At 29.5% G+C, this 27,582-nt stretch overlaps 2 protein-coding genes across 11 annotated transcripts; one reads left to right on the forward strand and one right to left on the reverse strand.

Annotated features, from left to right (window-relative positions):
* LOC129951574 (protein quiver) lies at window positions 1–26,309 on the forward strand. 10 transcript variants are annotated; one of them, XM_056063795.1, is made up of 6 exons: window positions 1–221; window positions 8,508–9,127; window positions 12,045–12,092; window positions 15,164–15,220; window positions 20,614–20,760; window positions 24,052–26,309. In XM_056063795.1, the coding sequence occupies exons 2-6, from the start codon at window positions 9,064–9,066 to the stop codon at window positions 24,294–24,296; spliced, it is 561 nt and encodes a 186-aa protein (XP_055919770.1). In that variant the 5' UTR covers window positions 1–221; window positions 8,508–9,063; the 3' UTR covers window positions 24,297–26,309. The 10 variants fall into 10 exon arrangements, with proteins under 10 accessions (XP_055919770.1, XP_055919777.1, XP_055919771.1 ...); XM_056063802.1 differs by having other exon boundaries at window positions 8,849–9,127; XM_056063796.1 differs by having other exon boundaries at window positions 1–215.
* Window positions 21,133–22,125, reverse strand: LOC129951576 (uncharacterized). Its single transcript, XM_056063807.1, has 3 exons — window positions 21,831–22,125; window positions 21,642–21,764; window positions 21,133–21,554 (listed from the first exon to the last, which is right to left on the reverse strand). Exons 1-3 carry the CDS (start codon window positions 21,986–21,988, stop codon window positions 21,374–21,376), a joined length of 462 nt encoding a protein of 153 aa, XP_055919782.1. The 5' UTR covers window positions 21,989–22,125; the 3' UTR covers window positions 21,133–21,373.
* Window positions 26,310–27,582: the final 1,273 nt, after the last annotated feature.

Consider the following 27,582-nt stretch of genomic DNA (forward strand, 5'->3'; position numbering starts at 1 on the left):
GTCTTCTTTTAATTCTCAACCCTGAAGGAATTCCAACATTTTTTATACTGCTTTAAAGTTCTTCTTGCAAAATCCTCCTTCATATGTGTATACTTCCAAAGAAAATAAAAAATAGAAGGACATTTTTTAAAAATACCCCAAACTAAACTTAAATTATAAAAGAAATTAAAACAAATTTAAATTAATAATAAAAGTATCTGAGTGAATTTTACAAAGTATCGGTATTTCTTCTATAGTTTATGTGCTTTTGCGACTTTTTCACAGCAGTTTTTTCTGTCCACCACCACACACAGTGAAAGTTTAAAGATTGTGTCTTTTTCTATTTCCCTTTATAGATTTTTTAGTTAAAATTATTTTTAAAGGAAATTAGAAAATTCAAATTGTTTTTTAATTAAATTTACGTGTTGAAATAAGTGTTATTGTAATCTACTTTACGACTTTCCTATAATAATATACACATCTTTCTAAGCCACTCAACACCGCATTGCAGATAAACATAAAACATATCCGTCAAGCGTCAAACTGTAGTGCCCTCATAATATCCTTACATCCTTTTCAACAAAAAAAAAAATGTTGCCAAAACAAATTTATGTTAAAAATCATTTCATTACATTTCACTGAAAATTACTGTTACTTCGGTTTGTCTCACTATAATTTTTGGTTGCTAAAGAAAATGCTATAATGAGAATTTCAAAGTGCGTACATGCCCTAATTAACTAGCGACGACGACGGAAGGAAGTTCAATAATAATTTACCTAAATTTGATTTACCTTTTTTGTTTTCCGGAGTGATTTTGTTGGCAAATGTTTTGACATTAATTTTTCGTATTCGCGAAAAATAAAAGAAGTAAATCGATTTATGTGCACCTAACCTTATGTATAACATTGGAGAGGAAAAGAAGCAAAAGGGTGGACGAAGAGAAACGCTTTTGCTCCGCACGAGTGTTGTGCAAGACTTCATTTAGGTCAACACAACACACGTCGCCGTCGCCGTTGCCGTTGTCGCTGTTGTCGTTGCCGTCACTGTTCTTCGTCGTCGTTCTCGTTGGTCGGTGCCAACACTTTCACATACTGCAATTATTATGGTAACCGGAAAGATGTGATGTTTGTGTTTTTGCACTAAGGACTTCTGTGAGATTTTTATATTTGTTCCTAATTTACGAAAGATGAGTCCGTTTCTTAGCTAAGAAAAATGTCAATATGAAAAATCAAGACTTTTCTATATGAATTAGAACTTTTTTAAATTACGAAAAGTTTTCTTTCCATTAGTGAGTTTCATTTCGTGTTTATATTTATATAGTAGTTATGTACCTACTTTAATGTTATATACACATCAGAGCAGAGTGCGACACTTAAAAAGGAAGTAGGTCTTCGCCTATATACCTATCCTTTGTGTTAACAATAATTGTGCCTTTAAACTCTGCCACCAACAGTAGGTTAAGAATTCAAGGACGTTTGATAAATTTGCTAGGTGTGTCAAATTTTCTTTTGGCTACACAAACAAAAAAAAAGTACGCATACGCCACCCCATTCATTCGATAAAATTGAATCAACGTAAGATTCTATGGTGCTCATGCGATTGCTTGATGCGAAAATAAAGTGTTATAATTATGCACATATTTTGATTATTTATGTATAAATAATAAACTTTGTATCCATAAACACGCATAATATATAATTCTTATATAAATTTGGAATTCATTTTGGAAGAGGTTATAAAAGAAGTTTTTATTTACAGGGCGGAAGGAAATTAAATTTAGTCTCCTCTTAAGTCTAAAATTGTATATTTTCGGAAAATGTTAAAAATAACATTGAAATTCTATAAATATGGTAACCATTATTTTTATAATCAAGGACATAATTCTACATAATACGTCAGAGCCTTTTAATATTCCTGATTATTTTCAGGTCATTGATTTTGACACCAATAATGGCCTCCGAAATATAAATCATAATGTAAATCGAATTTTCATTTATTTAGTTTATTTATAACCACAATATAGGGTTCGATGGGGGTTTTCCTAGAATATTTTAAATTGGGTTCTTAATCTTTTACTCTTACAATTCTTGAGCTTATGCATTGATTTAAATTTTCTATGAGTATTTACAAGATATAACATTATTATTAAATTCAAGTACAATTTTCTACTTAGTTGAAATTATGGTTTGTTTAAGAACCTGAGAACTTTAAATAATTATACATGACAGGACAGAATTAATTTTGTATTTTTAAAATCATTTAATTTCGTGACATTTATTTTAGAGTATGACTCCAGCATATGTATTTCTCCCGCGTCTACGAGTTCTTAGTTCTGTCCCACTTTTCACTACTTTTCTAATAAACTGGTCAGTTTGGTGTCAGTCAGTGCTTGAATATTGACTTCTAATGCTTCAAGAGTTGCTCGTTTGTCAGCATGAGTCAATTGCATAACCTAACCCTTTAAAAAATAATAGAGAGGTGTTAAGCAAAATGAACGATGAGCCCAGTTAACAGAGGCCAGTTAACTTCTTGAAATAAAGTTGTCACCAAAGTGATTTCGCAATAAATCGATGATTAATAGTGTTTATTTCTATACCTACCAGATCTTTTTGGGAGGATAGGACATTCTTGGAGGATGAGTCAATCCATTTTTACACAGATGGGTCAAAAACCAAAGAAGGGGTTGGTGGAGGTGTGCACTCTGAACGACTAAAATGAAGTCTCTCATTCCACCTTCCCAATCATTGTAGCGTGTTCCAGGCGGAACTTTTGGCGATTAAAGAAGTCTTGTCTATTGGCTCAAAGAAAACGTGATATCAACATCTGATATCCGTATTTTCTCTGACAGCCAGGCCGCTATCAAATCTCTGGACTCTGTCTCTACAAACTCTATAACAGTCCATAAATGTCGATCATCTCTAATGGAGATGGCGCAACAGTTTAATATTCACCTTTGCTGGGTGCCGGGAACTCACCAGGAACGGTACAGTACAGCCCATCCTACCACGTTTGGCAAGTACTTGCATACCAATCGCTACTTGTAAACTGCTGCTAATGCAAGACGCTGTGAGGAGGGCTGCACCAGGTGGAACAACTTCACCACGTGTCAAGCCACAAAAAACATCTGGCCAACACTGGATTTAAAACGTTCAAGGTGCTTGCTCTCTCTAAGCAGATCGCATATAAGCTCGATAATAGGTGTCATAATCGGACACTGTCTAATAGGAAAGCACGCCACGAGACTAGGCGTATTTTCAAATGACTTTTGCAGAAGCTGTATGGACGAGGAAGAGGAAGAAACGGTTCTTCATCTTCTCTGCACATGCCCTGCTCTAGCTCGAAAACGCAAGAATTACCTAGGAGAATTTTTCTTTAACGATCTAAACGACATAAATCATATCGGTATAATCAGCCTCTCACGTTTCGTAAGGGACTCAAGCTGGTTCCATTGAGCTTAGGAGGAAGCCTCAAGATTCATGTAGTATTACAATGGGCCATTAAACTGGCCTAAGTGTGTCCGTTTAAATCTTGGACAGCCACTATAACCTAACCTAACCTATGGTAATTCCTTTATAGCTTGAAGATTGTCTACACTTCAATTCTTTTTGATGAAGTTTTTTTATACAGAAATAAGCTTTATCACCTTAAACAATACTTCTTCCAAATTGTTCTGTGAACTTCTGGAGTAGCTCTATTTTATTACTAGCTTTTACCTGCGACTTCGTCCGCATTACATAGATTTTTTGAATAGTAGTATGAAAAAACCTGAGCTGTACTTTTTTGTACGTATGTTTCAATTTTGCCGAGATGGGATAAGGCTATACTAAGTTTCATTAGGTAAGTCAAGAAGAAGATAGGTTACTGCAATATATTTTCATATACGGCGTTTTTTGTTTTTCCTTCCTTGGCCAGAATTTAAAGATTTTGCGGATTTGTCCATGGGATAAAAACAGTTTTTTCCAATTTTACACCTGCAACTTTCAGCGTTTGCCACTGAGCTTTATTTATTGTTATTGCAAATGCTGCTTATAGAGGAAACTGCACTCTTTTAAACTTAAAGGGCACATTGGTTGGAATTATCGGAATGCGGGGAATTAAAACATTTTTTCCTTTTGTTATTCCAGTCATGATTATAGCTTTCGTAATATTTTTTCCTAGTTGAGTAATCTGTAGCCGTGTTCCATTACATAACTTTGGTGAATTAAGATTTATCATTAACAAGATTGGAACACTAACCTTCAATCTCAACTTATGAGAAGGCACCCCTGGTAATTCTCAAGAATTGAGAAACTCTTTGGTGTATGATGTTACTTGCTCCGTGTCCATAACGTTGTCTGCTAAGAGGTACTCGACGATATCTTTCTTCACGTCCGACGAAAGTAATTATGTCCTTTCTTAAGTCTCAAACTATCTCCTAACCAAATTTAATTTAAATCTGTTCAGTAGTTTAGAAAGCAATCGGCCCACCTGAATTTACCCATGAGAATGCGTCGTTTTTCCCAGGGTAAAAAGTAGCCTATGTCCTTTCTCAGGTATCAAAATATCTCCCAAATTTCATGCAAATAGGTTCAGTAGTTTAGGCGAGATTGAGTAACAGACAAACAGAGTTACTTTCGCATTTATAATATTAGTATGAGGAAAGTTAATTCCCAACTTCGAAATGTTATTTTGGCGATTAACAATTCATGATTGTTGAATTAAACAGAAATGTCAGCACATTTTGAAAATCTTATCTGTCAAACCATACAGTGAAACCATCTTTTTTCTTTGCCAAGTATTAGAGATAATTTTTCATGCTTAAAATTTTAAGGCACCATTGTTTTCAGTAAAAAGTCAATTAACAAAATAACAAATTATTTAAAACAAAAATATTACCTGAATACGAATTACGTTACATACTTACATGTATAAGTATATGTAAAATGAACATATGTTTGTACTTATTCATAATCTAAACAAAATATTTATGTTCATAATGTTTTATCGCTTTGTTTCTTATAATTGCCGTTTTTCTTAAATTAGTCTAGAATGACCACAAAAATTGTTCTTTTTTTAAATCACCAGCCTCAATGTCACTAATTGTCAACAAAAATAGCAAATATACGCGTGTACAATATGTGGGAGTGTTGTTGTTTTTTTTTTAAATTGAATTAGCTAGCATTATATTATGGCAGACAGAGATTTTCTAAAATTAACAGGGGAATGAAAGGAAAGTAAAGGGGAAGGAATATAAAATAAACAATTTTTTAAATTTCTAAATATGATTTGAACTTCAAAAAAATAAATAGGCTAGTGTAATCGTACTCATATAACACAAAACGGATTTAAATGCTTAAGTCAAGTGGTATGGCCATTAGTCTAATCAAATGGTTTGAGTAGGCAGTGATAAATGTCTAACATAACGTTTGACATTTAACTCTCTGTTGCATCATTCGATGGTTCAATGTTGGATGAACAGTATTTTAAACTTCACTTTCTTGATTTTGTTTTTCGTTTGACTGGAAGTGGTGCCAGAATTAATATTGTTTTTATATTCATTATGAAATTAACTAAAAAATGCATTGTAATTATTGTGAATCAATATTTTTAGAGTTTTTGGGATGTAATATACAAAATATCAAAGCATTGCTTGAGTTAATTTTATTTTAATTATAAGCGCTCACTCAAGTGAACTTATGTGTTGTTCCACATTAGTTTAAATCGCCATGACATGTAAAAACAGAGTGAGCAAAAATATCCCACATTCGCTTAGTGCGGCTAAAGAACGAATACCTGTGCACAGCAATATGATCGATATCGGGTTCAAAAGTATAGTCAGAATTTCAAGCGCGTGTATTGTTGTTGAATTTCTTAAAATATATGAGTCCCATACAACTGGTTATGTTACTAGAGTACAATTTGTTTAAATAGCGTAAAAAAGGGTGATATAAGAGATATTATGGCATTACGGTCTCCAAGCAACTTTCAAAAACTAAGTGATGTTTCGATCACCAACTTTTTAAAGGCTTTTCTAAAAATAGTGTCCAAGAGACATAAGTTAGTTAAAGGAACACCAGCGTAGAAGTAATACAGAAAATCCTCTTGTACAATACTCTTTAAACACTTATAAATTGAGCCTAGTACGCAACTGAAGCGAAACGAATTTTTTCGGCGGTCTTCAAGTGCAGAGCAAAATGAAAACGAAAACCACAGCGAAAAAATATTTGTGGAGAGTTCTGTCAGCTGTCAAAAATAATTGAATTCCCAGGGATTCTTCCTGTAATATCTCGCCTTGATCTGAAACGCCAAGATCGGCCTCACTACCCGACTTCCTCTTGTTCCTGCCTGTGACGTGGTAGCGCATGCTATCACGTAAGGAACGCCACATTTTCCTGCGATCTTCAACTGGAACAAAAAAAGCTTACATACGGAATTTCATTTATTAACATTTTATTGAGTAGTTAGTACCTGGTTTTTTCATTTCTGCAGCTATATTACTCCAGACCCAGAGGCTCGCAACGGCTCAATTATTTTTGTGAAGCCTATGCTCCAACTTCCAAATAGCTTCACTGGCTTCGACTAACGATGCCAGTTTCTTTTTTTCCTCCGAAGAAAAATCAATTTTTTTGTTCGGCTTATTTTTTGGAAATTGAAGTTCACTGCTTGTCTTAATCACTTCTTGGACATCACCATTAACATCCTGAGTTTCCGATTCAGAAATGTAATATTACAACACATTAGAAAAATCCATTTTATTAAATTTTAAATCAAAAATAAATCCAAATCAAAACACCGAAAGTCACGAGTAAACAATTTTTTTCAATTTTAATTTGTAAACATTTTTTTTACTGAATAAATTAAACGTCAAAATTTCGCAAGCAATTAATATGCTAGGCAATTAAAGAAGAACGAAAAGAGTGGAGAATTGTACTAAGAAATCTAGTACAGCTATCCACTAAAATGACACATTTCGTTGTTCAGCAGCGTACTGAAAAACGAAAAGCACAGCGAAATTTTTCGTTTATGATTTCGTCATGTCATTTTTGTATGGGAAATTTCGTTTCGCATCAGCAGCGTACTAGGCTTGAAAAACGAAAAGCACAGCGAAATTTTTCGCTACTGATTTCGTCATGGCGATTTCGTTTCGCATCGCGTACTAGGCTTTAAAGACAATGTTGTAACAAAGAAAAAGTTGGGATAAGATTCACAATGACAACTTCCCCTTTAAATTTTGTAAATTATGCTTTATTTGTAATTAATGGTCATTAAAAGAACACGGAAGCGTGCAATCAATAATTGAAGTTTAAGTTTTCTGTCCAGGAATAAAGATTTAAAGTTAATTGAGTAATATTTTTAATTGTAATGTCAAAGATGAAAATCACTTCCAGTTGGAGTTTTCAAAACTCATAACAACAATACTTTGTGCTAGATAAAATTAGTAAAAATTGTATTGTTGCCAAGATATTGTATTTATATTGTATATATATGAACTAACCAATGTTTAGTAGCTTTTTTGCAGTTTTTCATTTCTTGTGAAAAGAACTGTCAAATAGGTTTTTATATAAAAGTCAAACACGTTATTCTGCGTTCCACTTATTATTCTGGAGGAATTTTAATTTTCTGTTTCTACAATAAATATTTTTATTTTGATCTACATATGAATGTACATAAAAAACTGTCAACTGAATTTTTATTAAACTTATACCAACGTCACGATGTACCATATTCAATTTTCTTGAAGTTAATATCATTGAATTTGAATCCCTTTTTTAAATTGGTATATTAGAAACTTCTTATCTAACTTATCTCTATGTTATTATCTGTAGATCAAAATGTATTTAAAGTCGATATCTCTGAAGTTTCTTGAGATATGACTGTCGAAAAAGTTAGAAAAGGTATAAAAGGAGCAAACGTATGTACGTAACGTTAAGAAATGTCAAAAAATTTAATTTGCCAAACCGAAATAATTCTAATAAAAAGAATTAAGTTTTAGGGTGAAAAGTTAAAGACTCAATTATTAATCATAAAAATTTGTCTTTGAAAAGAGTAGACATTCTTTTTTTCAATAACTCGTTGATAACTGAATTTTTGAAGCACGTTTCCAAGCAACTCTATTTCCGATATCAATACATTTCATGAAATACTTTTAAAACTTTTCAAGTTCAAAACCTCTTTGTAGGTAATTTTATTGACAATAGTGCCTCAATATACATATACTACATGGCTAATTACAACTGACACATAATACCTTCCCTTCCTCTACACCCACTCCATACGCCTTCCGAGGCTCAGGCTCAAATTCAAATTATAAAAAATGTGTTTTTAAACATCTGTTTTTATTTGTTTAATTAACGAATGATATCTCCTTAATGGCGCAAAACTAAAGTGACAGTAAATTTCCGTGTTCATTTAAACATCGATATCATGTGCATTTCACATCTTTCATCCTCACATTAAGTCTTTTTATATATATGTATATTCGATTTCTGTACTCGTATTTCGTTAATAGTGATCTTGTAGTATCTATTGTTTTATATATTATTTCGTAGAAAAACAAGAAAACAATAATTAACAATAATTAAAATGACACACAGTGTACATAAAAGTAATATTTTAGTGGTTGTTTGATGTCTTTTACATGAGTTCTCAAACATCAAACTATTTAAACAAGCCTTAGAAGCATTATGCATTTGCTTTAGCAGCAAGTTGTCAATGTCAACTTCCTAAATCGATGTTATCAAATACACACCTTCTCCATTCATCCAACAACTGAGGCAAAAATTGACACTACACTTTGCGCAGTCCTACCACAATAATAACAAAATAAACCCCATCATTACAAACCATCGATTTCTGCTCAACCCGTTTAACCCCGTCAAGTGATTGTTAGAACTTCTATTCTGGACTGGCACGCATCGTTTGAGAAGTGGAAGGAGGAGAAAATCAATACCAAAAGTGGACATCTGGCGAAGCGTGAAATACAATATACTTGAAATTGAAATCCCACTTTAATTAGCAGCAATAATAAAGCAGAATATTTGACCTGTATTTGACGAGGAGCAAAAGTTAACATAGAACCAATTCTATATTCCATCAATTTTCACAATGACCTATCTAAAGCTAGGAATATGTGACTATTTGAACTCAAAAGGGATATTTATGATAGCAGGTAAGTTTAATGTTTCATATATGTCAAATACTTTTGGAAATACGTAATTTTTATCTTAAGATTTTTAGTTAATATATAAAAATGTAATAGATTTAAAAAGAAAATATCAAGATTAATTTTACAGGAATAACAAAGGTATGGCCACTTAAGATGTGGTTTTGATTTTGGGAATTTTTGTTTATTATAACTTCTGTAACTTCTTTTCCTATATTTTAAACATATATAAATTTATGTTAAAAGATTGTTTTTGATAAATAATTTCCATTTTTCTATATAGGAGATGGTTGTTAATAGCTTTTGTCATAGGTGAATAGTTTTTATGTCCGCTTTAAGAAAAAAGAAAGTGGCGCCCAGTTTGGAACCTTTTAACATTCGTTACAATATGTTTGTTGGAATACAAATTAGACTTATAATTATATTTCTGAATGTGAAATGACGTTCACAAGATAAGCAGAAAATATAAGCTCTAGGTCAAAATGTATATTCGCTTTAAATGTTTTAATATTCTCGAATTCAAATTGTATTTTCTTCAAAGTTTAACGAAAAGGATGATAAAATAATATAAAATTAAATTAAATTTTGCGATCGGTATACGATCAATTACATAAGTAAATTCAAGCGTCATTGTATAAATTAGTACAGAAATCAAAAACTTTAAATATGCTTTCAAAAAGTGGCGCCCGGGAAAAGAAAACGAAAATAAGTTAAATTAATAGTTTGAGGCAATTCTACTGCAGTTATTTGAAATCATATATTTGTTTGTTAGTTTATCTCAAGAATAAGAGAGTTTATGTGCTTTCAATCAATTTACTGATAAAGTAATCAACTAACCGAATAAACCAATTTAATTATTTTGTATTAGATGACCTACATATGCTCGCGCTCTTTCTAGTAAAGATGTTTCAGTTTTATGTAAAGCTGTTAGCGAAAATTGGTCACTTAAATATTAAACCATAAAATTATGCTATCAAGAAACCATTAATTGAGGCCTATTCTATCATAAAAGATTTTAGGTACCTATGTACATAAAATTCATAATGTTACTCTCAAGAACACCGGAACAAGGGTCGAGTTAAAAGGAATCATTTATTATACAACCTCCAACTTATTAGAAATGTTTAAAGTTTTCTTTTTCAATTTACATATATATATCACATGAGACATATATGTATGTAGTTCGTATATATATCTATTATAATGAACATGACATTGAAATGTTTGTAAAACTTTTATGGGGTAAGTGAACAACTTTCACTATACGTTTAATGTGTATGTCTAGCAATTATGTCAGAGATTGTGTGTCTAGGAAAAATATATTTATTTTTAGTTTATTATTTTAAAAATAATATAAATAAATATGACATAGACTAGTGAGAGAACACAAGGTGAAAAGTATAAATCTTTTGATGATTACCGAAAATTAAATAAAATAAAAAAATCAAATTCTGGACCGACTGCACTTGGCGTCATTTTAGTTAGTTTTCTCAGAAGAGACTTCTTAGAAAATTGCATCTTTCTTCCTCCTGCGTTAACCACTTCAAATACTTTGCTGTACTTACTTATAGACGATTGATGAAATTCGAACAAAAAATAAATAAATAAACAACTAAATTCGTATTCTTGTAAATGTTCGTCTTTATTAAGAAAATTAAGATTAAGTGTAACATCAAAAGATATGCTTGTAAGATCTTGGAAATTCCTACTTGTAGAAGCATTTTTTTGTTTGATTGGCACAATTTATTTTATATTAATACATTATGTGTGTCAGGAAATATTTTGGGGCTAGAGAATCTGAAAACTAAATTTGGTATATTACAATGAAAGATTAGTTTACACAATGGTGGCACCTATTATTCAATTTAAGTCGGTAATTCCATTTGTTAATAGGAAATGGTACTTAATTGAAAAATTCTTCTTCAAGTACTCCGAATTTTTTTTGAGTGAATAGGAATTTATTTTACTTACATAACTGTGTTTACTAGATAACCACTTTAGTTTATATTTGTGTTTGAAAACGTTTCCTGTATAACTCATGTAAGACCGCATTTAATTGTTATTTCCAAACAAACAAACAGCAACTATTAAACTCATCATTCGCTACAAGTGCAATGAGCAACTAAAAAGTTGCAGTTCTTGGAGCTTGTTCCTTGAATTTTATGAAAGTACCTAGAGCTTACATCTTGATGATTAACTACTGATACAAATTCAGTTGATTTCAATGGTATAGCATTTTGCAAGAAATTGACGAATCTTTCAAGAGTAAATCTTAGCCGTCCGAATTTGGCAATACACATCTAGGTCCCTTAAATTCCTGACATTACTCGCACACAAGAATGGTTGAGAGTTGTTAGTCACTTACTTACTTACTTAAAGTGGCGCTATATTCCTGTGTGAACAAGGGCATCACCCAACAAACTTCTCCATCTAGCTCGGTCCCCTGCCGGCTAGATGTCTCCAATTTCGCGCTCCAAGTTGAGTGATGTCACTTTCCACTAGTGCGCGCCACTTGATTCACGGTCTTCCTCTACTGCGCTGTGGATTCAAAGACTTTTGTTAGTCACTAGATGTTAAAAGTATTAATTTCCCCTTCATATTTAATGAAGTTGTTAAGACCTACCAGTATTTCGATATTTCTATCAAACCTTCTCAGAATTTGAATCAATAACTCAAATGATTTAGTTTCAATAACTTCCATCTTCTACAAGAGCTATTAAACAACCAAACTCCTATAAGCTTACATTCTTTCCTTTTATTTTCTTTTAATATTTTCTTTCTTATAAAATATAAATAACATGTTAATTTTATTTTTCAATAGCATCAAATTCGATTTAAAAAACAAAATCTCCATGATCATTCTAATTGAAATAAATTCTTTTTTGTTTCGTTTAATTCGTATGTTACAAAAATAACAAAAAAGTTATCACGCTGATATTGAAATTTTCTGCGGCAGATAATTGTTTTCCAAGTAAGTTTTATTTTTGATTTTGGTTTTTTTTTTTTGGTTAAAAACGAAAGTTTTGAAAATGTATTTTCTTATTTGTTTTCACAAAAAGGTATTAGGTAAAAAAGTTCAGTAATGTATTTGTGCAAGAAAATCAATTCTTCTTTTTCTCAGTTTAAACTTTGAATTGTATTTCTTAAAAATTTAGTCAATTTTTTTGTCGTTATATAAAATAAATATACTAAAGTCAACTCTTTCATACGTATAAACTTTAATCTTTTGAAAATAGTCTCTTCCGCACTCTTTTTTTTTGAAAAAATAAAGCTCCATGAGAAAATTTATAGAAATATACTTTGTTTTGGATTTCCAATTAATTACTGTTTCAAACACTAGAAAAAATAATTTAAAAATTAATTCATAATAGAAAATAAATTATTTGTTTTCTTTTGTTTGAAACAATGTTAGTATGATTAAAGTAATTTAATATTTTTCAGTTTTTTACTGTAATTTCAAATTTAATTTTTCAATTAAATAGTTAAAATTTTTCGACTCGTATTATTTTAGTTCGTATTTTGTTCTTTGACATTTTCGAACGTATATCTATAATTTTAATTTGTTTTGAAGGGTTGGAATGACAAGCATGATTAGCTTATGATTTTTTTAAATCAAACCCAAAACAAAAATTCCAAATAATAAACATTTTAATGCGACGCAAGATTATAAAAGAATTGTCAGTAAATAATAAGTATAAACTTCTTTTTTTATTGATTTTGTTTTAACATTTTGTTTTATTTGATGGGATTAAACAAGTAAGACCCGAAAACACTTAAAATAAAACATAACCACAAAATAACACACATAAATTATTTGAAATAAGAATATTTTCAAATAAGACTTGGTATTGTTTATTCTCCTGGAGAACTTTTCCATATTTCTTAGGTAAGTCATAATTTAATGAAAATGAAGAAATGGGCCCCTTAAGCTTCAGTATAGTTACTCAGAAAAATAAATGCGTACACATTTTGGGAAGTTCGTTCTTTAAGTCGCAAGCATTCATTAGAAAAGACTCATGGAAGTAATTAGATTTTTTACCGTGAAAGCAGAGTGGAATTATTAATCCTCAATTAATGCAGGCTTAATTTTTTGTCAATGCTTTAAGAGTTTCTGAATTGTCGACATAATCTAACAACTTGACATAGTCCCATTAAAAGTGATCGAGAGGTGATAAGTCACACAAACGAGCTGACCAGTTAACGGGACTACTTCTGGAAATAAAGTTTTCATCACATTGATAAGTATCATTGATGTTTTGCTGAAGATTTGTTTTTTATCAGCAATATAGCCGAACAGGGCTCACCGCAACAGCTCTAGGGATACCACCATCGTGTTAACCTTACCAAACAGATAATGGGCAGGTTTAGACAACATAAGGGACTTTATTTGCAGTCAACTGCATCCTTGGAACGTACATTTTGATCAAGTCAACTAACCTACTACTAATTGCTTTTCGAACAGAAAACAACAAATTTACAGAGCATTAAAGCTCAGCTCCCAGTTGCATGAAAAAAACATAATTAGCTGTCATTTTGCCATAGGTTGACTTGACTTTTCAATAAAGGGCGAGTTCAGACAACACAAAGGACTTCATTTGCAAGTCAACTGCTTTTTAAGTGTCATAAACTTAAAACTCTCAACTTTACTTAACTAACACCTACCTTCAGTTGACCGTGCAAAAACTTCTTAAAACACGTCGACCTGTATATTTTATTTAACAAAAAAAATGTTACTTTTACAAGTTTAGTTTAGTTTAGCTCTCAGTTGAATAAAAAAAATGATTATCTGTCATTTTGACACAAGTGGAATTTACTTGATATTTAGAGAGATTTTTGTTGACCCTTATGTCGCCTAAACCTGCCCAAAGCTTGCTTTTTGGGAAGACAATAGCTGCGTTCAATCTCGTATTGGATAGGGTATCTTGAATAGGTGGATTTTAAGATACCTTTTTGAACGAGTTGGATAGCTGTATTGAGATAGCTGTCAAAAAATAAAAACAACTTTCAGCTGTTCACAAAAAGCAGAGAGACATTTAAGCTTCGTGGTCAAAACTGTTGTAAGATAAAACATTTAATGGATAATTTAACTGATTCGTCGGACGATGATGAATTGATAGGTGCGTAACAATTTAGTAAATAAGAGATAACCTTAATCTGTTATCATAAGATGATAATCACCTTCTTCAATTTGGAGGCAAATAGCTTCTTCATCGTCTATTATGTACAGAACATCCTCAAATACAACTTCATTTAAAATTTTGTATCTTTTTGCTAACCAACAAATACAAAAAGCTGGAACCACTTTCAAGCTTCTTGAAATTCAACTATGTGTTGAAGCTCGAGGGTTGTCTTTTTAACTAAAAAAAAACGTCAACACTGAACACCTTCAAATTAATAACGTGCTCTCTGATCTTTATAAACTATATTTTTTTTATTTTCAACTTAAATACCCTCCACTTTGAAACCGTTCTCCAAGCGTAGAAAAGATTTGTATAATGAATTGCCAAACTTCACTGAAAAAAAAATTAGAAACACAGTTTGAAATTCTCAACTGTCAAATCATTGACTGCAGCTATCAAAACTTTTCATATAGCTAAAAAACACCCTATTTTATTGAAAAAAAAGACATCTCAACCAAATCGTTTCGAAAATAAATAACTAATACAATTCGAAAAATTGTTTAAGAAAACAAATATTGAACCACACATTGGTTTATTAACAATGAGTGAGTTCTACTTCTAAAAGGGAAACAGTTATCTGACACAAATTTGAAATTTTTTAATTTCGTTCACATGTCTACAAATTCGAAATTTATTTATTTAATCACTACACGATCATATTTTCACTTTTCAGAGATGTATCTTCAAAATCTACTTCATTCATTTTCTACAAAAGAACTGCACTAATTTCACAAAACAACACGAGAAAAAAAAATAAACAAAAACACCAAAAAATTAAAAAAAAAAATCCAACGAACCTAAAGTGAATTATTTTAGCTCCTCCACATTTCTCGTATTTTCTTCTTTTTTCTTCTACTTGCAGCCACATTCGGGGTGCTTCTTTGGCTTTGGATTCCACAGGTGTCAGCCGAATGCCAAAGTATGATAGTCCATTAAAAAATACAAAACGACAATTTTAAAACAACAACAAGAAAATATACAATTTATATATTGGAAAATAAAAACAAAAGATATTCACTCTCTGTTTCCTTTTTTCTTTCCAAATATTTTAATTATTATTTTAATAATTTGTCTTCAATATAAAACAAAAATTTTGTTTTTTTTTTTTTTTACAAAAAACAAACTGATAAACACACGTCAATGTGATTAATTTTATTATTAAAAACAATTCTTTAATATAATTTTGCGCTGAAATTGAATGATCGAAAGAAAACAGAAAACGAAATCGTGAAAAAAATAAAAAAGAAAAACACTTCGCTCTAAACATAGTAAATTATTTAAATAAAACAATTTGCATACACTGAATATACTAATATAATAACAAAGGGATAATTGCTTTGTAATTGCTAGATTACACATTATTTAAATTATTAATTATTGTCTTCTTAAGTATCTTTTTTTTTAATTTATTTTGAATGAATTTTGTCTTCGCTTGTATAGAAAAAGGGAGGAAAAGGATTTTATAAAAAATAAATTGCTGATTTTCTTACAACTTTTTCCTTCTGGCATAATTTTATTAATTATTACTTGAACATGCTTAAAGAATAATGGAAAAGATTTTAATTTTAATTTTGTTTTAAATAAATTTTACTATAATTAATTTACAATTTATTTTGTCACCTTCTCTTTTATTTTTCTTTACTTGGGTAAAATCGATAATAAATATAAATATTTAAGTAACTTTAATGTAGTTTTAAGAAAACAATAAATTAATGCAACTCTTTAGATAAGTAGAATTCACAATTTTGTTTCGAATGCATGTAGAATGTTTTGTTTGATTGATGAAAAATGCATTTTGAATTTAATGATTCGCATTGAAACATGTTCATGTTTTATTAACATTGAGTCTTACCAAAGAAAGACACGATTTATTATTATTAATGTTTAATTCTTTGAATTCAAACGCTTTTTAGGAATAAATCAAATCAAAAAGTCTAACGTTAATGCCTATCATAGTCAGTTTTCTAGGTTCCAATCCTTTTGTACACCAGAAAGTCACTTGGACAAGCCCATATTTGTTGCACATCTGGGCTTCCAAAAATCCCAATAATTACTTATATTGTTTACTTATCCTATAACATTATTAAAAATGTTTAAATTTGTAAATTTTTTAATACCATATCTTTTTAATATATTCCTGAAATAATGCATTATTCCAAGAGTTTTATTTCGATTTTCGACAAGTTCCTCAACTGCAACTAGACTCTTCTATTTTAAATAAAATGTACATAAAAAATATCACAGGCCTATTTTCGGAAACAATTCTCCAAATATTTTCAAAAAGACTAAAGCTAAACACTTACAATTAGTAATTTGATAGAGCTCTGTACCAGAGAGAAAAAACTTTAGTTTTGAACTTTAAAAACGTTTAGTTTTTTTCTCTCTGCTCTGTACTGATACCAAACTTTTCGAAAATGGTTTTGAATTTTTTCTGTGATGTAAAAATCCAATCTAATCAATGAAAATATTTTGAAAACAAAGTATGTTTGGAACTTTGAAAATTGCTTTCAAAGTCGATAGGGTTTTTTTCCAGTCAATTGAATTGTAATTGTACGATTGGTTTTGATGGCATTAATTCAAAACCGACTCAAAAACTAGTTGGCCCCTGAGATATGTATATGTAACTAATGCTTTTAGAAACTTTCCAAAATTAATGGAACAGTTTTTATTTTCGAATCTATTTAACTATCTTCAATGTTAATTTTAAATGTTTATATAGTTTTATAAAATTTAAGAAAAGTATTCATAAATACTTGGCATTAGTCTGAAAGGAACATTGAACTATTTATTCTAAAACCATTTTTAACAGAAAAAGGCAAAACGGCTTGAAAGCAATATTTGTTTTTGTAATGCTTCCTCGTCTAAACAAGGATATCGCAAAAAGTTTTTAAAATCTGTTGAAAAATTTAAAAATGAATTAAAAACGAGTATTTTTAAAATCTGGGGAGTCATTCCGTAATTTCCGAAACGATAATCGTCAAAACTATCATTAACGATAGCATCAATAATTTGCTTCACGTAACTTTATCACTATCGTCTCGTCAATCGTTTTTAGTATAAGATCGTTCAGTATATTTCAAATACTCTTATACTATGGCTGAAATCTCAAAATAAACTCAATGAAATATAATGTTTGTTCAAAAACTTGAAAATATTATTAAACTTCGTTTTTGTCTTTGGGAAATTTTGAAATTTTGCAAAAAATGTATTGTTAATAAACATGCAAACTATTTTGAGATGTTTATTGTAACTTTTTGTGTATAATATCAAAATGTTTGTTTCATGTCTGATATTGTGTGATGCAATAATACACCCAATCCTGTCTAATGAAAGGAAGATAAGACTCCATTTTATTCTCAATAAACATAACTTTTGGCTTCAAAAATATATTTTGTTTAACTACTTTGCAAGCGTTACCACTTATCAAAAAAAAAGTGGAAGTAGATTTAAAGAAAAAAGCGAAGTACATTGAAAAAAATGGAGGTAGATGTCAGAAATCAAAAATTATCTTTTTCATATTAGTTTACATATTTTTAAATTAGAATTATTTAAGCCTTCATATCATATAATTTAATATGTTAATGTAACATATCTTAAATTAATCGAAATCGCAAGTATTGGACTCGTGTTTGTCAGATGAAATGACTTTAGGATGTTTTGATTGCAAAGGACGAGTAGTTCTACAAGAAATAGTTGTTGAATTCATAATACAATTTCAGTACGTAAACACTCCTTTTATCTTTTTTTATTTGGTCAACTTAAATATATAAAACTTAATATTGAAAATAAAAACTCATTTCCAAAGCACAACTGAATTCATAGAACATAACAAATAGAAAAGTAAGTAAAAGTCGCATGAACTCACTCATATATCCAAAAAGTCTATTCAAAACTATTTCCTGTATTTTAAAATTTAAAATGTATCTGCACAATATATTGTATACATTTTTTTTCATTTTATTTTAAAAATAATTGATGAATTAATAAGATGTCTTGCATTTCAATTTTGAAAAACAACGGTGAGCCACTTTCAAGATATCGAATTTCGATAGAAAATCAATAAGTTCTTGATGTTTTCTTAGAACAAAATTTTTAGCGAAAATTTAAAAATACATATACATATCTATCGGTTAGTTTTGTTAAAATTCGAATTATCGATTACCGTACAAATTTGTTCCATACCATATAGTTCCTTTATGTCGCAAGATAAAAAAGAATCTCACTACAAAGGAAAAGACTGGAGCGATTTGTAATTCTCTTGTATTTTTTATGAAAAAAGTGATATAAATAAAAAAGAAGTAGATTCAGTCTTTATTTTATTAGAATAATTGAAGTAGGTAGAAACATAGACCTTAAAAATTAAGTAGAATTCAATATTTTGGTGATGATTGATTTTTTTTGTCGAAGAAAAGAAGTGGATCTACTGCAATCGAAGTAAAGTGGTAACGCCGCTTGGATTAGTGCTTTGTGCAAGAGCGATACTAAAATCATTGCCTGTCGAATATACCAATATAGAAGATCCGATTCATCTCTTAATTTTCTTTGTAACCGAATTAATTGTTTTTTTTTTTGGGTTTTTATTTTCATTTTGTAACAAAACTAAACTACACCGAAACTTTTTTACTTCAATTTGCTTAGTTATCAATTGTAATTAATAGCAGACGATACCTACTTAGCCATCGTGCAAACGCTATCATTTTGACCATATCACTTTGACGATTATCGTCTTATGTGAAGTAAGACTATCGTCGAAACGCTATCGTCTAACGATTATCGTTTTACGGAATGACCCCCCTGAGCAGAAAGTTAAAATCAAAGTTAGGATTCGAATAATCAAAATGTATTTTAATTCAAAACTTAATACAGAGTCAAATTAAGACAAATAACTAAACCAACTTTCCAGGATTTAAGTAATGTACTTAAATGAAAATGTTAACTGTACCTAGAAGACACATATTTTGACTTTGAAAAATAATCACACAATGTAGTCAGGCCTATCACGAATTTCTTTGTAATCGGAAACTTTTACGAATTCCGGAAACCCGTATCACGAGATCCGTTCGTAATGCAGAGTTGTATATAATTTTCCACTACTATCGTAATTGGAAATAGTTTTTTTTCGGGATTCGTTTCCAATTACGATCCAAATAGTGATATCGTTGACTGTTGAAAAGTTCGTTTTGTTTTACGTTAGCCTTAAAAATACTTTTTTTTGGCTGCCTTTAACTTTTTTGAAAGAAACATGATGTGATAGAAAATATATAAGACGAGTTTGTTTATGGGAAAGAAACAAAATGTGTTAAAAAAAACACTTACCTATATAGTAAAATATGAGAGTTTGAGGAATGGTTTTTTATTTTTACGCTTACAAGTGTATTTATGACAAAAGTCTTTCGATTGGTATATCTCTTTAAGTTAAGAATTCAATTCTTTAAAAAAAATAAGTTCTCATGTGTCCTATGCGACTTCAAAGTCCATTCTTTGATTTGTTTCTTTTTTTTTAAAATTTGTATGTCCTTAAAATAACTATCTAAATTAATTATATTTTATTAGGAGCATATTCATAAATGTAAAACTAAAAAAATCTGTAATATACAAATGCAATATATTCAGTTGAAAAACAGCATGTAAAGTAAAAATGTGAATCTTTAAATTTATGCGATAGTTTTGATCTGTTTAGAAAAAACAAACAACACTTTTTTGTATGTATGCGGTAGTTTCTTTGATTTATATAAAAGCACAAACGTCTCCCTATATATTAATAACTTATCTTGTAAATATCTACAGTAAATACTTTAACATAAACATTCAAAATATAGCATTCATAATTTCTCTTACATGTCTTACATAATATATCACACAACAACCTATTTGTTTCGTTAATTATCACAATATTGCAAATTATTCGAAGAACACATTTCTCTGAACTATTTCGTATACCTTTAAATTTATCTACTTAAATAAATCCATTACATTATGCTTTTTTTACCAAAGAAATGCTTCTCACTAAATCCTAAAATAGCTTTAGTTCTTTTATCACAATACATAATTTAAAAAAAAAAAAAAAAATGGCAAAAATATATAACCTAATTCAAAATTGGATAACATTTCAACGGTTTTTGTTTCTCATTGAGAACCACCCATTCCAATAAATTGTTAAAATCAAAGACTAATCTATTTTTTCTGGTTTCCTTCACATATAAACATACCTACAACCAACCAATCAATCAACCTACCGCTACCAACCAACCAACCAACCCAATCGATGTTTGTTTTGAAAAAATAAAACAAAAATATAAATACAAAATTCAGCTCGAACGATCTATTGCTATGAATGCGACTCATGGACTGACGCACGTTGTCGCGATCCCTTCAACTACACAGCTTTACCTAGGGATCAACCACCTCTAACGACCTGCAGTGGATGCTGCGTAAAAATGGTGCGACACTCCAAATCACGTAAGTCATGTTTTATTTTTATCACTTTTTTTGTTTGCGACAAGTTAAGGTAAAAAACAATAAATAAAACTCAAGCATTCTTCATAAAAGTTCGTGAATACAAAATAAAAACTACAGACAAATCTTTTTGGGTAGGTTTTTCTTTAAAGGAAATATGGTGTATCCACCGCAGTATAGTATTTTTTGATGATAGTATTTCCATCCATAAAGAAAAGTTTAAATTTTGCATGGAAACTATGACTCTTCTCCACTGATTCTTAATTGTTCAGTATTTTGTGTAATAAAATTGCTATTTTCTTTAAAAAATCTTCGTCACTTCTATTAATAAATTCATAATTATAATTTATTTCCTTAAGCAAATGAAACTCAGAATTGATTTTTTAATAGTTTTATTGATTTCAACACAACCGATTTTATCCGGTCAGACATTTGCCACTTAATTACTTAATAAATTAATATACCTCACGTAACTAAAGATGAACGTAACTTAAGAAGGAAAACCAACAATAATTTTTTTAAGGGAAGGTAAAATAATATAAAAAAGGACTTTTCTATTTAAGCATCTTAATATTTAAAGAAAAAAAAGCACACAATTCGACCTAGGACAAACAATTTACTTGCCGGCGACTAATTTGTCACATTCATCAAAGTAGTCAGTGCTTAACTTAACGATTACAGCACCAGAAGCAAGTCCCAGAACTGTGGCCAAAGCAGCATTGTTGTTGGGAACAGTGCGGCGGAGAACAGCCCACATTAACAAAGAACCCATGCTGAACAGGGAACCTCCCAACATACTAATTAGAAAAAAAAAAAGAAAAATAACACATTTGAATAAATTATACCTTACATAATTTTGCAAAATACAATTTAGCTTGACTCACCTATAAAGCCCCCTCTTGCCATTTGGAATTGTTCTCAAATGGGGACGTCCATAAAGAAAGAATGAAGTTCCAAATAATGTGCTCAGCAGTAGAACATCAGTTAAATCCTTATTGGGAACCAATCTACAAAGCCAAGGAAATATTTCTTAAAATTATTCTATTATTTTCTTTATGGTGTAGGTAACTTACTTGGAAACCAATTTAGGGTTCATAACGTTAACAGCTAGAGCTCCATAGGACACAAGTCCATGCATAGGGATGTAGTAATAGTAAATATTTTGCTTTGTGAATGGTTTAAGTCCAATCTTGTTGCAAAGGGAGCACTCTTTCTTGCTTTCATCAGCCATTGTATAATTTTTAATAAATTTTAAAACTCTTTATTCGAATGCAAAAATTATGATGAAATTCCTTGTTGGAAAATTGCTGGCGCAGAGAACACTTCCGTAAAATCGACCGGCAGAAATGTCAAATCTCAAATTAAATGAGAAACGAGAAGTTCAAGTTACGTAAAATGAAAAATGTTGGTGAAATGTGTATATATCTGTCTCGTTCTTGCTTTGAATTATTATACATATTTTAGATAGCTGTTCTCGTTTTACTTGTTATAATTAATTCATATGCAGTTGTTTTTCTTTCTTTATTTTTGGTGAAAAATGTGTTTTCTCCTTTTCTTGTAAGAAGTATCTGCTCCACTCTTTTTGGCGCATGACATTTAAGATTGATTTTTGTTGAGAACGAAAGAGATATTAAATGAAGTGTCAAATAAAAAAATTAAGTGATTGTGTAGGCACATGTTGCAACTGTTAAGTTGCTTCGATTTTTACAGGAGCGAAGTAAAAAGTTCATGTTGTTTTGTTAGAGGAAACGGAAGTTTAAATTTTAATTTGATTTAAACGGAAAAAAGGTTTGTTTGCTCAATATTCCGGTAAATAAACATTATTAGTAGACATTTTAGGACAAGGAAACCTTTATTTCTTTTTAACGCTTTTTGGAACTGCAGTCATCCATATTGAAGGGTATATTTTGTAGTTATGTTTAAGTCTTTTGATATCAAAAGTATGCACATTTTCAGGTAGAATTGAAAAAAGCTATTTAAAGTGAAACACAGCTAAGCTTGTAGTTTGGTCACTAGGTTCATATATGGTGAACAGTAAAAATGGACATAATACGTTTCAATTTTGAACAGGTTGGTTGAGAGGAGTTTTTAAAATAGCATACTGAAAACGATAAAATTGATTTTTTTTCGAAAATTTTGACTTAATGTAACTTAACTTACAGTCCCTGCCCATATTATTTGACGCACTGCAGAATTTTTGTAACTATAAGATTATACTCAATATTTTTAACGTTCAAGAATGGATGTTTGATTACATTTTTATGCAAGATGGAGCTCCATGCAACACAGCCCGGTAAATAAAAACTTATTTAAGGGAAGAACACATCCCTCTGTTAAACTGGATGGAAACAGACCTGATATAAACCCAATTGAAAAAGAGGGAGCTGATGAAGAAGGAAGTAGCTAAAGATGCGGTCACTTATTGAAAGCGTAATTCACGTGTGGAATCACCACCCACAATTGCAAGTAACAGTCAAAACATGCATTGACAGTATGCCGCGTAGAATTGAGGTTCTTAGTAAAGAAAAAGGAGGTTCAACAAAATATTGAAAAAAATTACAAAAATATCAAACAAACTGAAAGAATTAATTAAAAAAAATTCTATTAATCTGTTGCTTTATTTCTATACAAAAGTAGGAAAAAGTTTATATTCTGCATACAAAATAATTAAAATGCATTACAATATTCGAAAACCTGATTAAAATAGCTGAAAATTGAGATTTTGCATACAATCTAAAGTGCGTCTAATAATATGGCCAGGGACGGTAGTTTAACTTTTAAACATGGAACATTCGTAATATTGTTGTTTTTTACATATGCTCTCTGTTAGTTTGTGCTTCAGTGTTTTTACTTTTTTTAAATTTCATTGAAATGTACTATTTTTTTAGACTGTTTCTGGGAATTTATTCATAACGTTTAGGGAAAATTTCTTTCTTTTGTTTTCGAATAAAAAGTTATTTTGTTCAGGAAAATTGTGGATTATAAAGGCCTGCTGTGGCAATTGTACAAACCCTAAGAGCTTTAGCGGAGCAACAGTGTTTCGTTAACAGGAGAGGATGAAAAAGAGAGCTTACATTTTTTTTAAATTCATGTTTATTAATTCATTGTTAAGATTGTAGGGATTCAAAATCCTGAGATTGCATTTAAAGGTATTACAGGCGTGTGCAATGAGTCAAAATAATAGTTTTATATTCAAATTTTGTTCTTTTGTAAAAAAAAATGGAAAGTCGAACAAGTTACTTCTTTAAGTATTATTTAAAATAAATAAACTATATGTTTTTTCTTATTTTTCAGCATATGAAGTTGTTCGTCGAATGTGTACGTCTCAATTACAAATTAATTTATTTATGGTCGATCATGTGTGCATGATGGAAAGTTCAGGCAATGGACATATGTGCTTTTGTGAGGAAGATATGTGCAATTCTAGTAAAAATTTATTACCAAATCTAAATCTTAATTTTCTTGTGTTAATCCCATTTTCAATTATAGTTTTTAATCAACTACGAAAACAATTACATACTCAAATTATTCATAGTTAGAAAGAAAATCTTAGTCATTATAATTTCAAGTAGTTTTCGAGATTCAATCGTATTAGAAGAAGAAAAAAAAACAAAGATTATTTTTCGAATCACAGCAATGCTTTAAACTCTCTTTAATAGAATTGATTTATTTTTGTTTGGTTTTATAATTTTTATTTTTCTAATAGGATAAACTGAGTTAATATTAAATATAAATACCTAATATTCCTATGCAATTTTTCAAATACAAATATTAAGTCAGTTTAAAGACCAAAATATCGTACGTTCTGCTATGTAGATTACTAAAAAAACACCATTATTTGAACCTTCTATTTAGGTATAAATAATTGCATGACATTGTAAAGCATGATTTAACATAATTAAGAATAAATTCGTTGGACATTCTATATTTTTTTTAAATTAAAAATAAGATGTATGTACGTATAGTTAAAAGCAGCGTAATTACATAACATATTTATGTATATCTAAAAGATGCTCATGATTATAAAATATATATAGGATGTAAATAAATCATAAACATATTTATATAGGATAGGTTTTTTTCAATTTTATTTTCATAAATTGAGACATACATATTTTTATAAATTACTACACAAATCATATAAGATTTTATTCTGTATCATAATCAATGCGCTGATCAATGACATGACGTTTTGGTAAGACATAATTTTAAATCATAACATATTACATAACAACTCATATCATAGCATAGAAATGCAAAAAAGACGACCGTAAGTTTTAATGTAGTTTAAGGAAAAGTATGAATTTTGAATGAAGCTGCAACTCCAAAAAACAAACGCTTTAGGGTTTGACAAAATAATTTTACTTGGTCATAAGTTTTTGATTTAAATTCACGGAGTCCGTTGACATTTTTTTATTATTCATCGTCGTAAATAACATAAACTGTATTTTAAAGTTATTGGGCTTGAGAATTATTGAAATACAAAAGAGTCGAACTGAAAACAAAGAGTCAATGTAAAATCATCTCGAGATACGATTTTTCAGATCCAGTGTTTCAAACTTTAATTTTTCAGAAAACTCGAGTTCATATATTGGAAAGTAAAAATAATATTAAATAAATCTAAATTACTTCATTCAAAAGGTCAAAATTTGTAAAAATAAATATTTTAAAGTCACAATTTTGTAGGTTCGGTGTACGAAATGTTGAATTGTTTCTGCTTAAATGCTTACCTTTCTTTTCAGTTTTTTGAAATCTCTTCCAAAATTCCATAACCATCGAACTAAGCCATATTCTGTTTAAGCAGATGTCGATACAAAATACTTGACAAAAACTTATTAAATACGTGAAAGATGCTGGAATATTAAAATTTGGAACAATGTTTTCCATTATGTTTGACATAAAAACAAAAAATTGTCCAGATGCTTCACAAAATAAGAACTTACTTTAGACCTTTAAATTATTTTGTCACACAACTTCAAGGAATATATTGCTAACTCAAAAATAAAAGAAAAAATGAGCTTAAAAATTCAAATTTATTCTTCAAATAAAATTTTATTGTTTTAATTTTATTTCAAAAAAATTTTAAATTCATTAAATTTACGAACAAAAAACAAAAAGGATATGTATATTTATGTATGTATGTATTTATATCATAAACAAATTTATAGATTTAGATGTGCATTCTATAAGACATATAATATGCTTATTTAAAATAATTTTAAAACATCATAACTCACATGTGATTAGAGAACCATATCAAACACTATCGTTATCGTTTATTTTTGTTTTTAAAATTGAGAAATTCGTCAAATTAACATCTGTCACATTTATGGTTGCTTAATAAAAATCATAAAAAGGTAAGGAAGGTTAGTTTCACACCAAGTATTTATATCAATTAACGGTATTTTAGCACAGACAATATATTTGGTACTTTTCAAGTACTCTCTAAAAAGCTTTATTATAGTTATTAAACTGCTCTTTTTTGTTTAAAGCCTCGTATATGCTTCTTTATTAGATTTTCACCACAAAACACACGCCTTTGAAAAAAATAACTCACTAACAACGTAGTCATTCACTTATGTATTATCAGCTTCATGTATTTGTATTTTCCTTATTTTTTAATTTTATTTATTTTGTATAAAACAAAAATAAATTTTTACTACAGCTAGCTATCGGCTTAGTTTAAAAAATAAAATCCAAAGCAACATTTTGCAAATATAAACTTCATACTATATTAAAGCAACACTATGCTTAACATTTTAAAGTATCTTGAAAAAAAAAATAAAAAAACAATTGTACATTTAAAATTGATTACATTTTGAAATTTTGAAAATTATGCTAGAAAACAAGCAAAGCGCCAGGAATGATGAATAGAAATGCAATTCAAAGTAACCATAGATTCCTCACAATATAAAAAGCACTTTATCTACTTACAACTCATAAATCATTGATTTCATATGATAAAATGATTATGACGATGATGTGGAAGATAAATTTGAATTTTTTTCGTACTGCCAGCTCAAAATTACCCAAGATACTTATGTATTATTGAATTTGTCTATAATTATCATCCTTATTATCCAATATTCCACCTCAGTGTCTTGTCAAAAAAGCACGTCATGACATTTATACAAGTAATACTCTTACACAGAATTCCTCATTTAAAACTTTAGTTTTTCTTAACTTTTTACCCTTTTATTAGTTCGTACCAAAACCTTATGTTGATTTCCTTTTATCATTCACACAAAATAAAATTTATAAGACAAATCTAGAGAATTGTTTAAACAAAAAAACTATAAAACAAACAATGCAAGAAAAAAAGACAAATAAATTGTGAAATATTTTTCTGTACCAATCAAAAATATTTCCGAGCAAAAAAGTGCTTTTTCACATACGATACCACTGGTCTGATTCAAATTTTTTCATCATGTACCACCATCGTTCCATGTGCAACCGCCGCTATTATAAAAACAAAATTTAAAAATAATATAAAACAATTTAACAAAAATTCAAATGAATTCGACCAAATTATGCCAACAAAAAATAATATTTTAAAATTCAATTTTTATAAATCAGAAGTACAAAAACGTAAAAATTGAGTTTATATTTCTTATGAAATAAATTTTCCTAAAACGAAAGAAATTTATCATAAAAAATATAAAACAAAAACACAGTCCAAAAAATTTGTTAATTTGCGACGACCGACGACACGCTGAAATAACTTATATCGATTTGAACCTAAAGCAGCAACAGCAGCAGCAAAATCAAAATCAAAAAACAACTTTATATTTTCTTCGCTACAGTGATTGTTGCTAACAATATATT

The sequence above is a fragment of the Eupeodes corollae genome, chromosome 3 (assembly GCF_945859685.1).
Source record: "Eupeodes corollae chromosome 3, idEupCoro1.1, whole genome shotgun sequence".
NCBI lineage: Eukaryota > Metazoa > Arthropoda > Insecta > Diptera > Syrphidae > Eupeodes > Eupeodes corollae.

Excerpts from the sequence above, each read along its gene's own strand:
- LOC129951576 (XM_056063807.1), bottom strand. The coding sequence starts at position 21,988 with ATGGCTGATGAAAGCAAGAAAGAGTGCTCCCTTTGCAACAAGATTGGA. Across the intron at positions 21,765-21,830 it reads AACCCTAAATTGGTTTCCAA|ATTGGTTCCCAATAAGGATT; the intron begins GTAAGTTACCTA and ends TTGGCTTTGTAG. Across the intron at positions 21,555-21,641 it reads GGCAAGAGGGGGCTTTATAG|TATGTTGGGAGGTTCCCTGT; the intron begins GTGAGTCAAGCT and ends TTTTCTAATTAG.
- LOC129951574 (XM_056063795.1), top strand. The coding sequence starts at position 9,064 with ATGACCTATCTAAAGCTAGGAATATGTGACTATTTGAACTCAAAAGGG. Across the intron at positions 9,128-12,044 it reads AGGGATATTTATGATAGCAG|TTATCACGCTGATATTGAAA; the intron begins GTAAGTTTAATG and ends ATAACAAAAAAG. Across the intron at positions 12,093-15,163 it reads GGCAGATAATTGTTTTCCAA|CCACATTCGGGGTGCTTCTT; the intron begins GTAAGTTTTATT and ends TTCTACTTGCAG.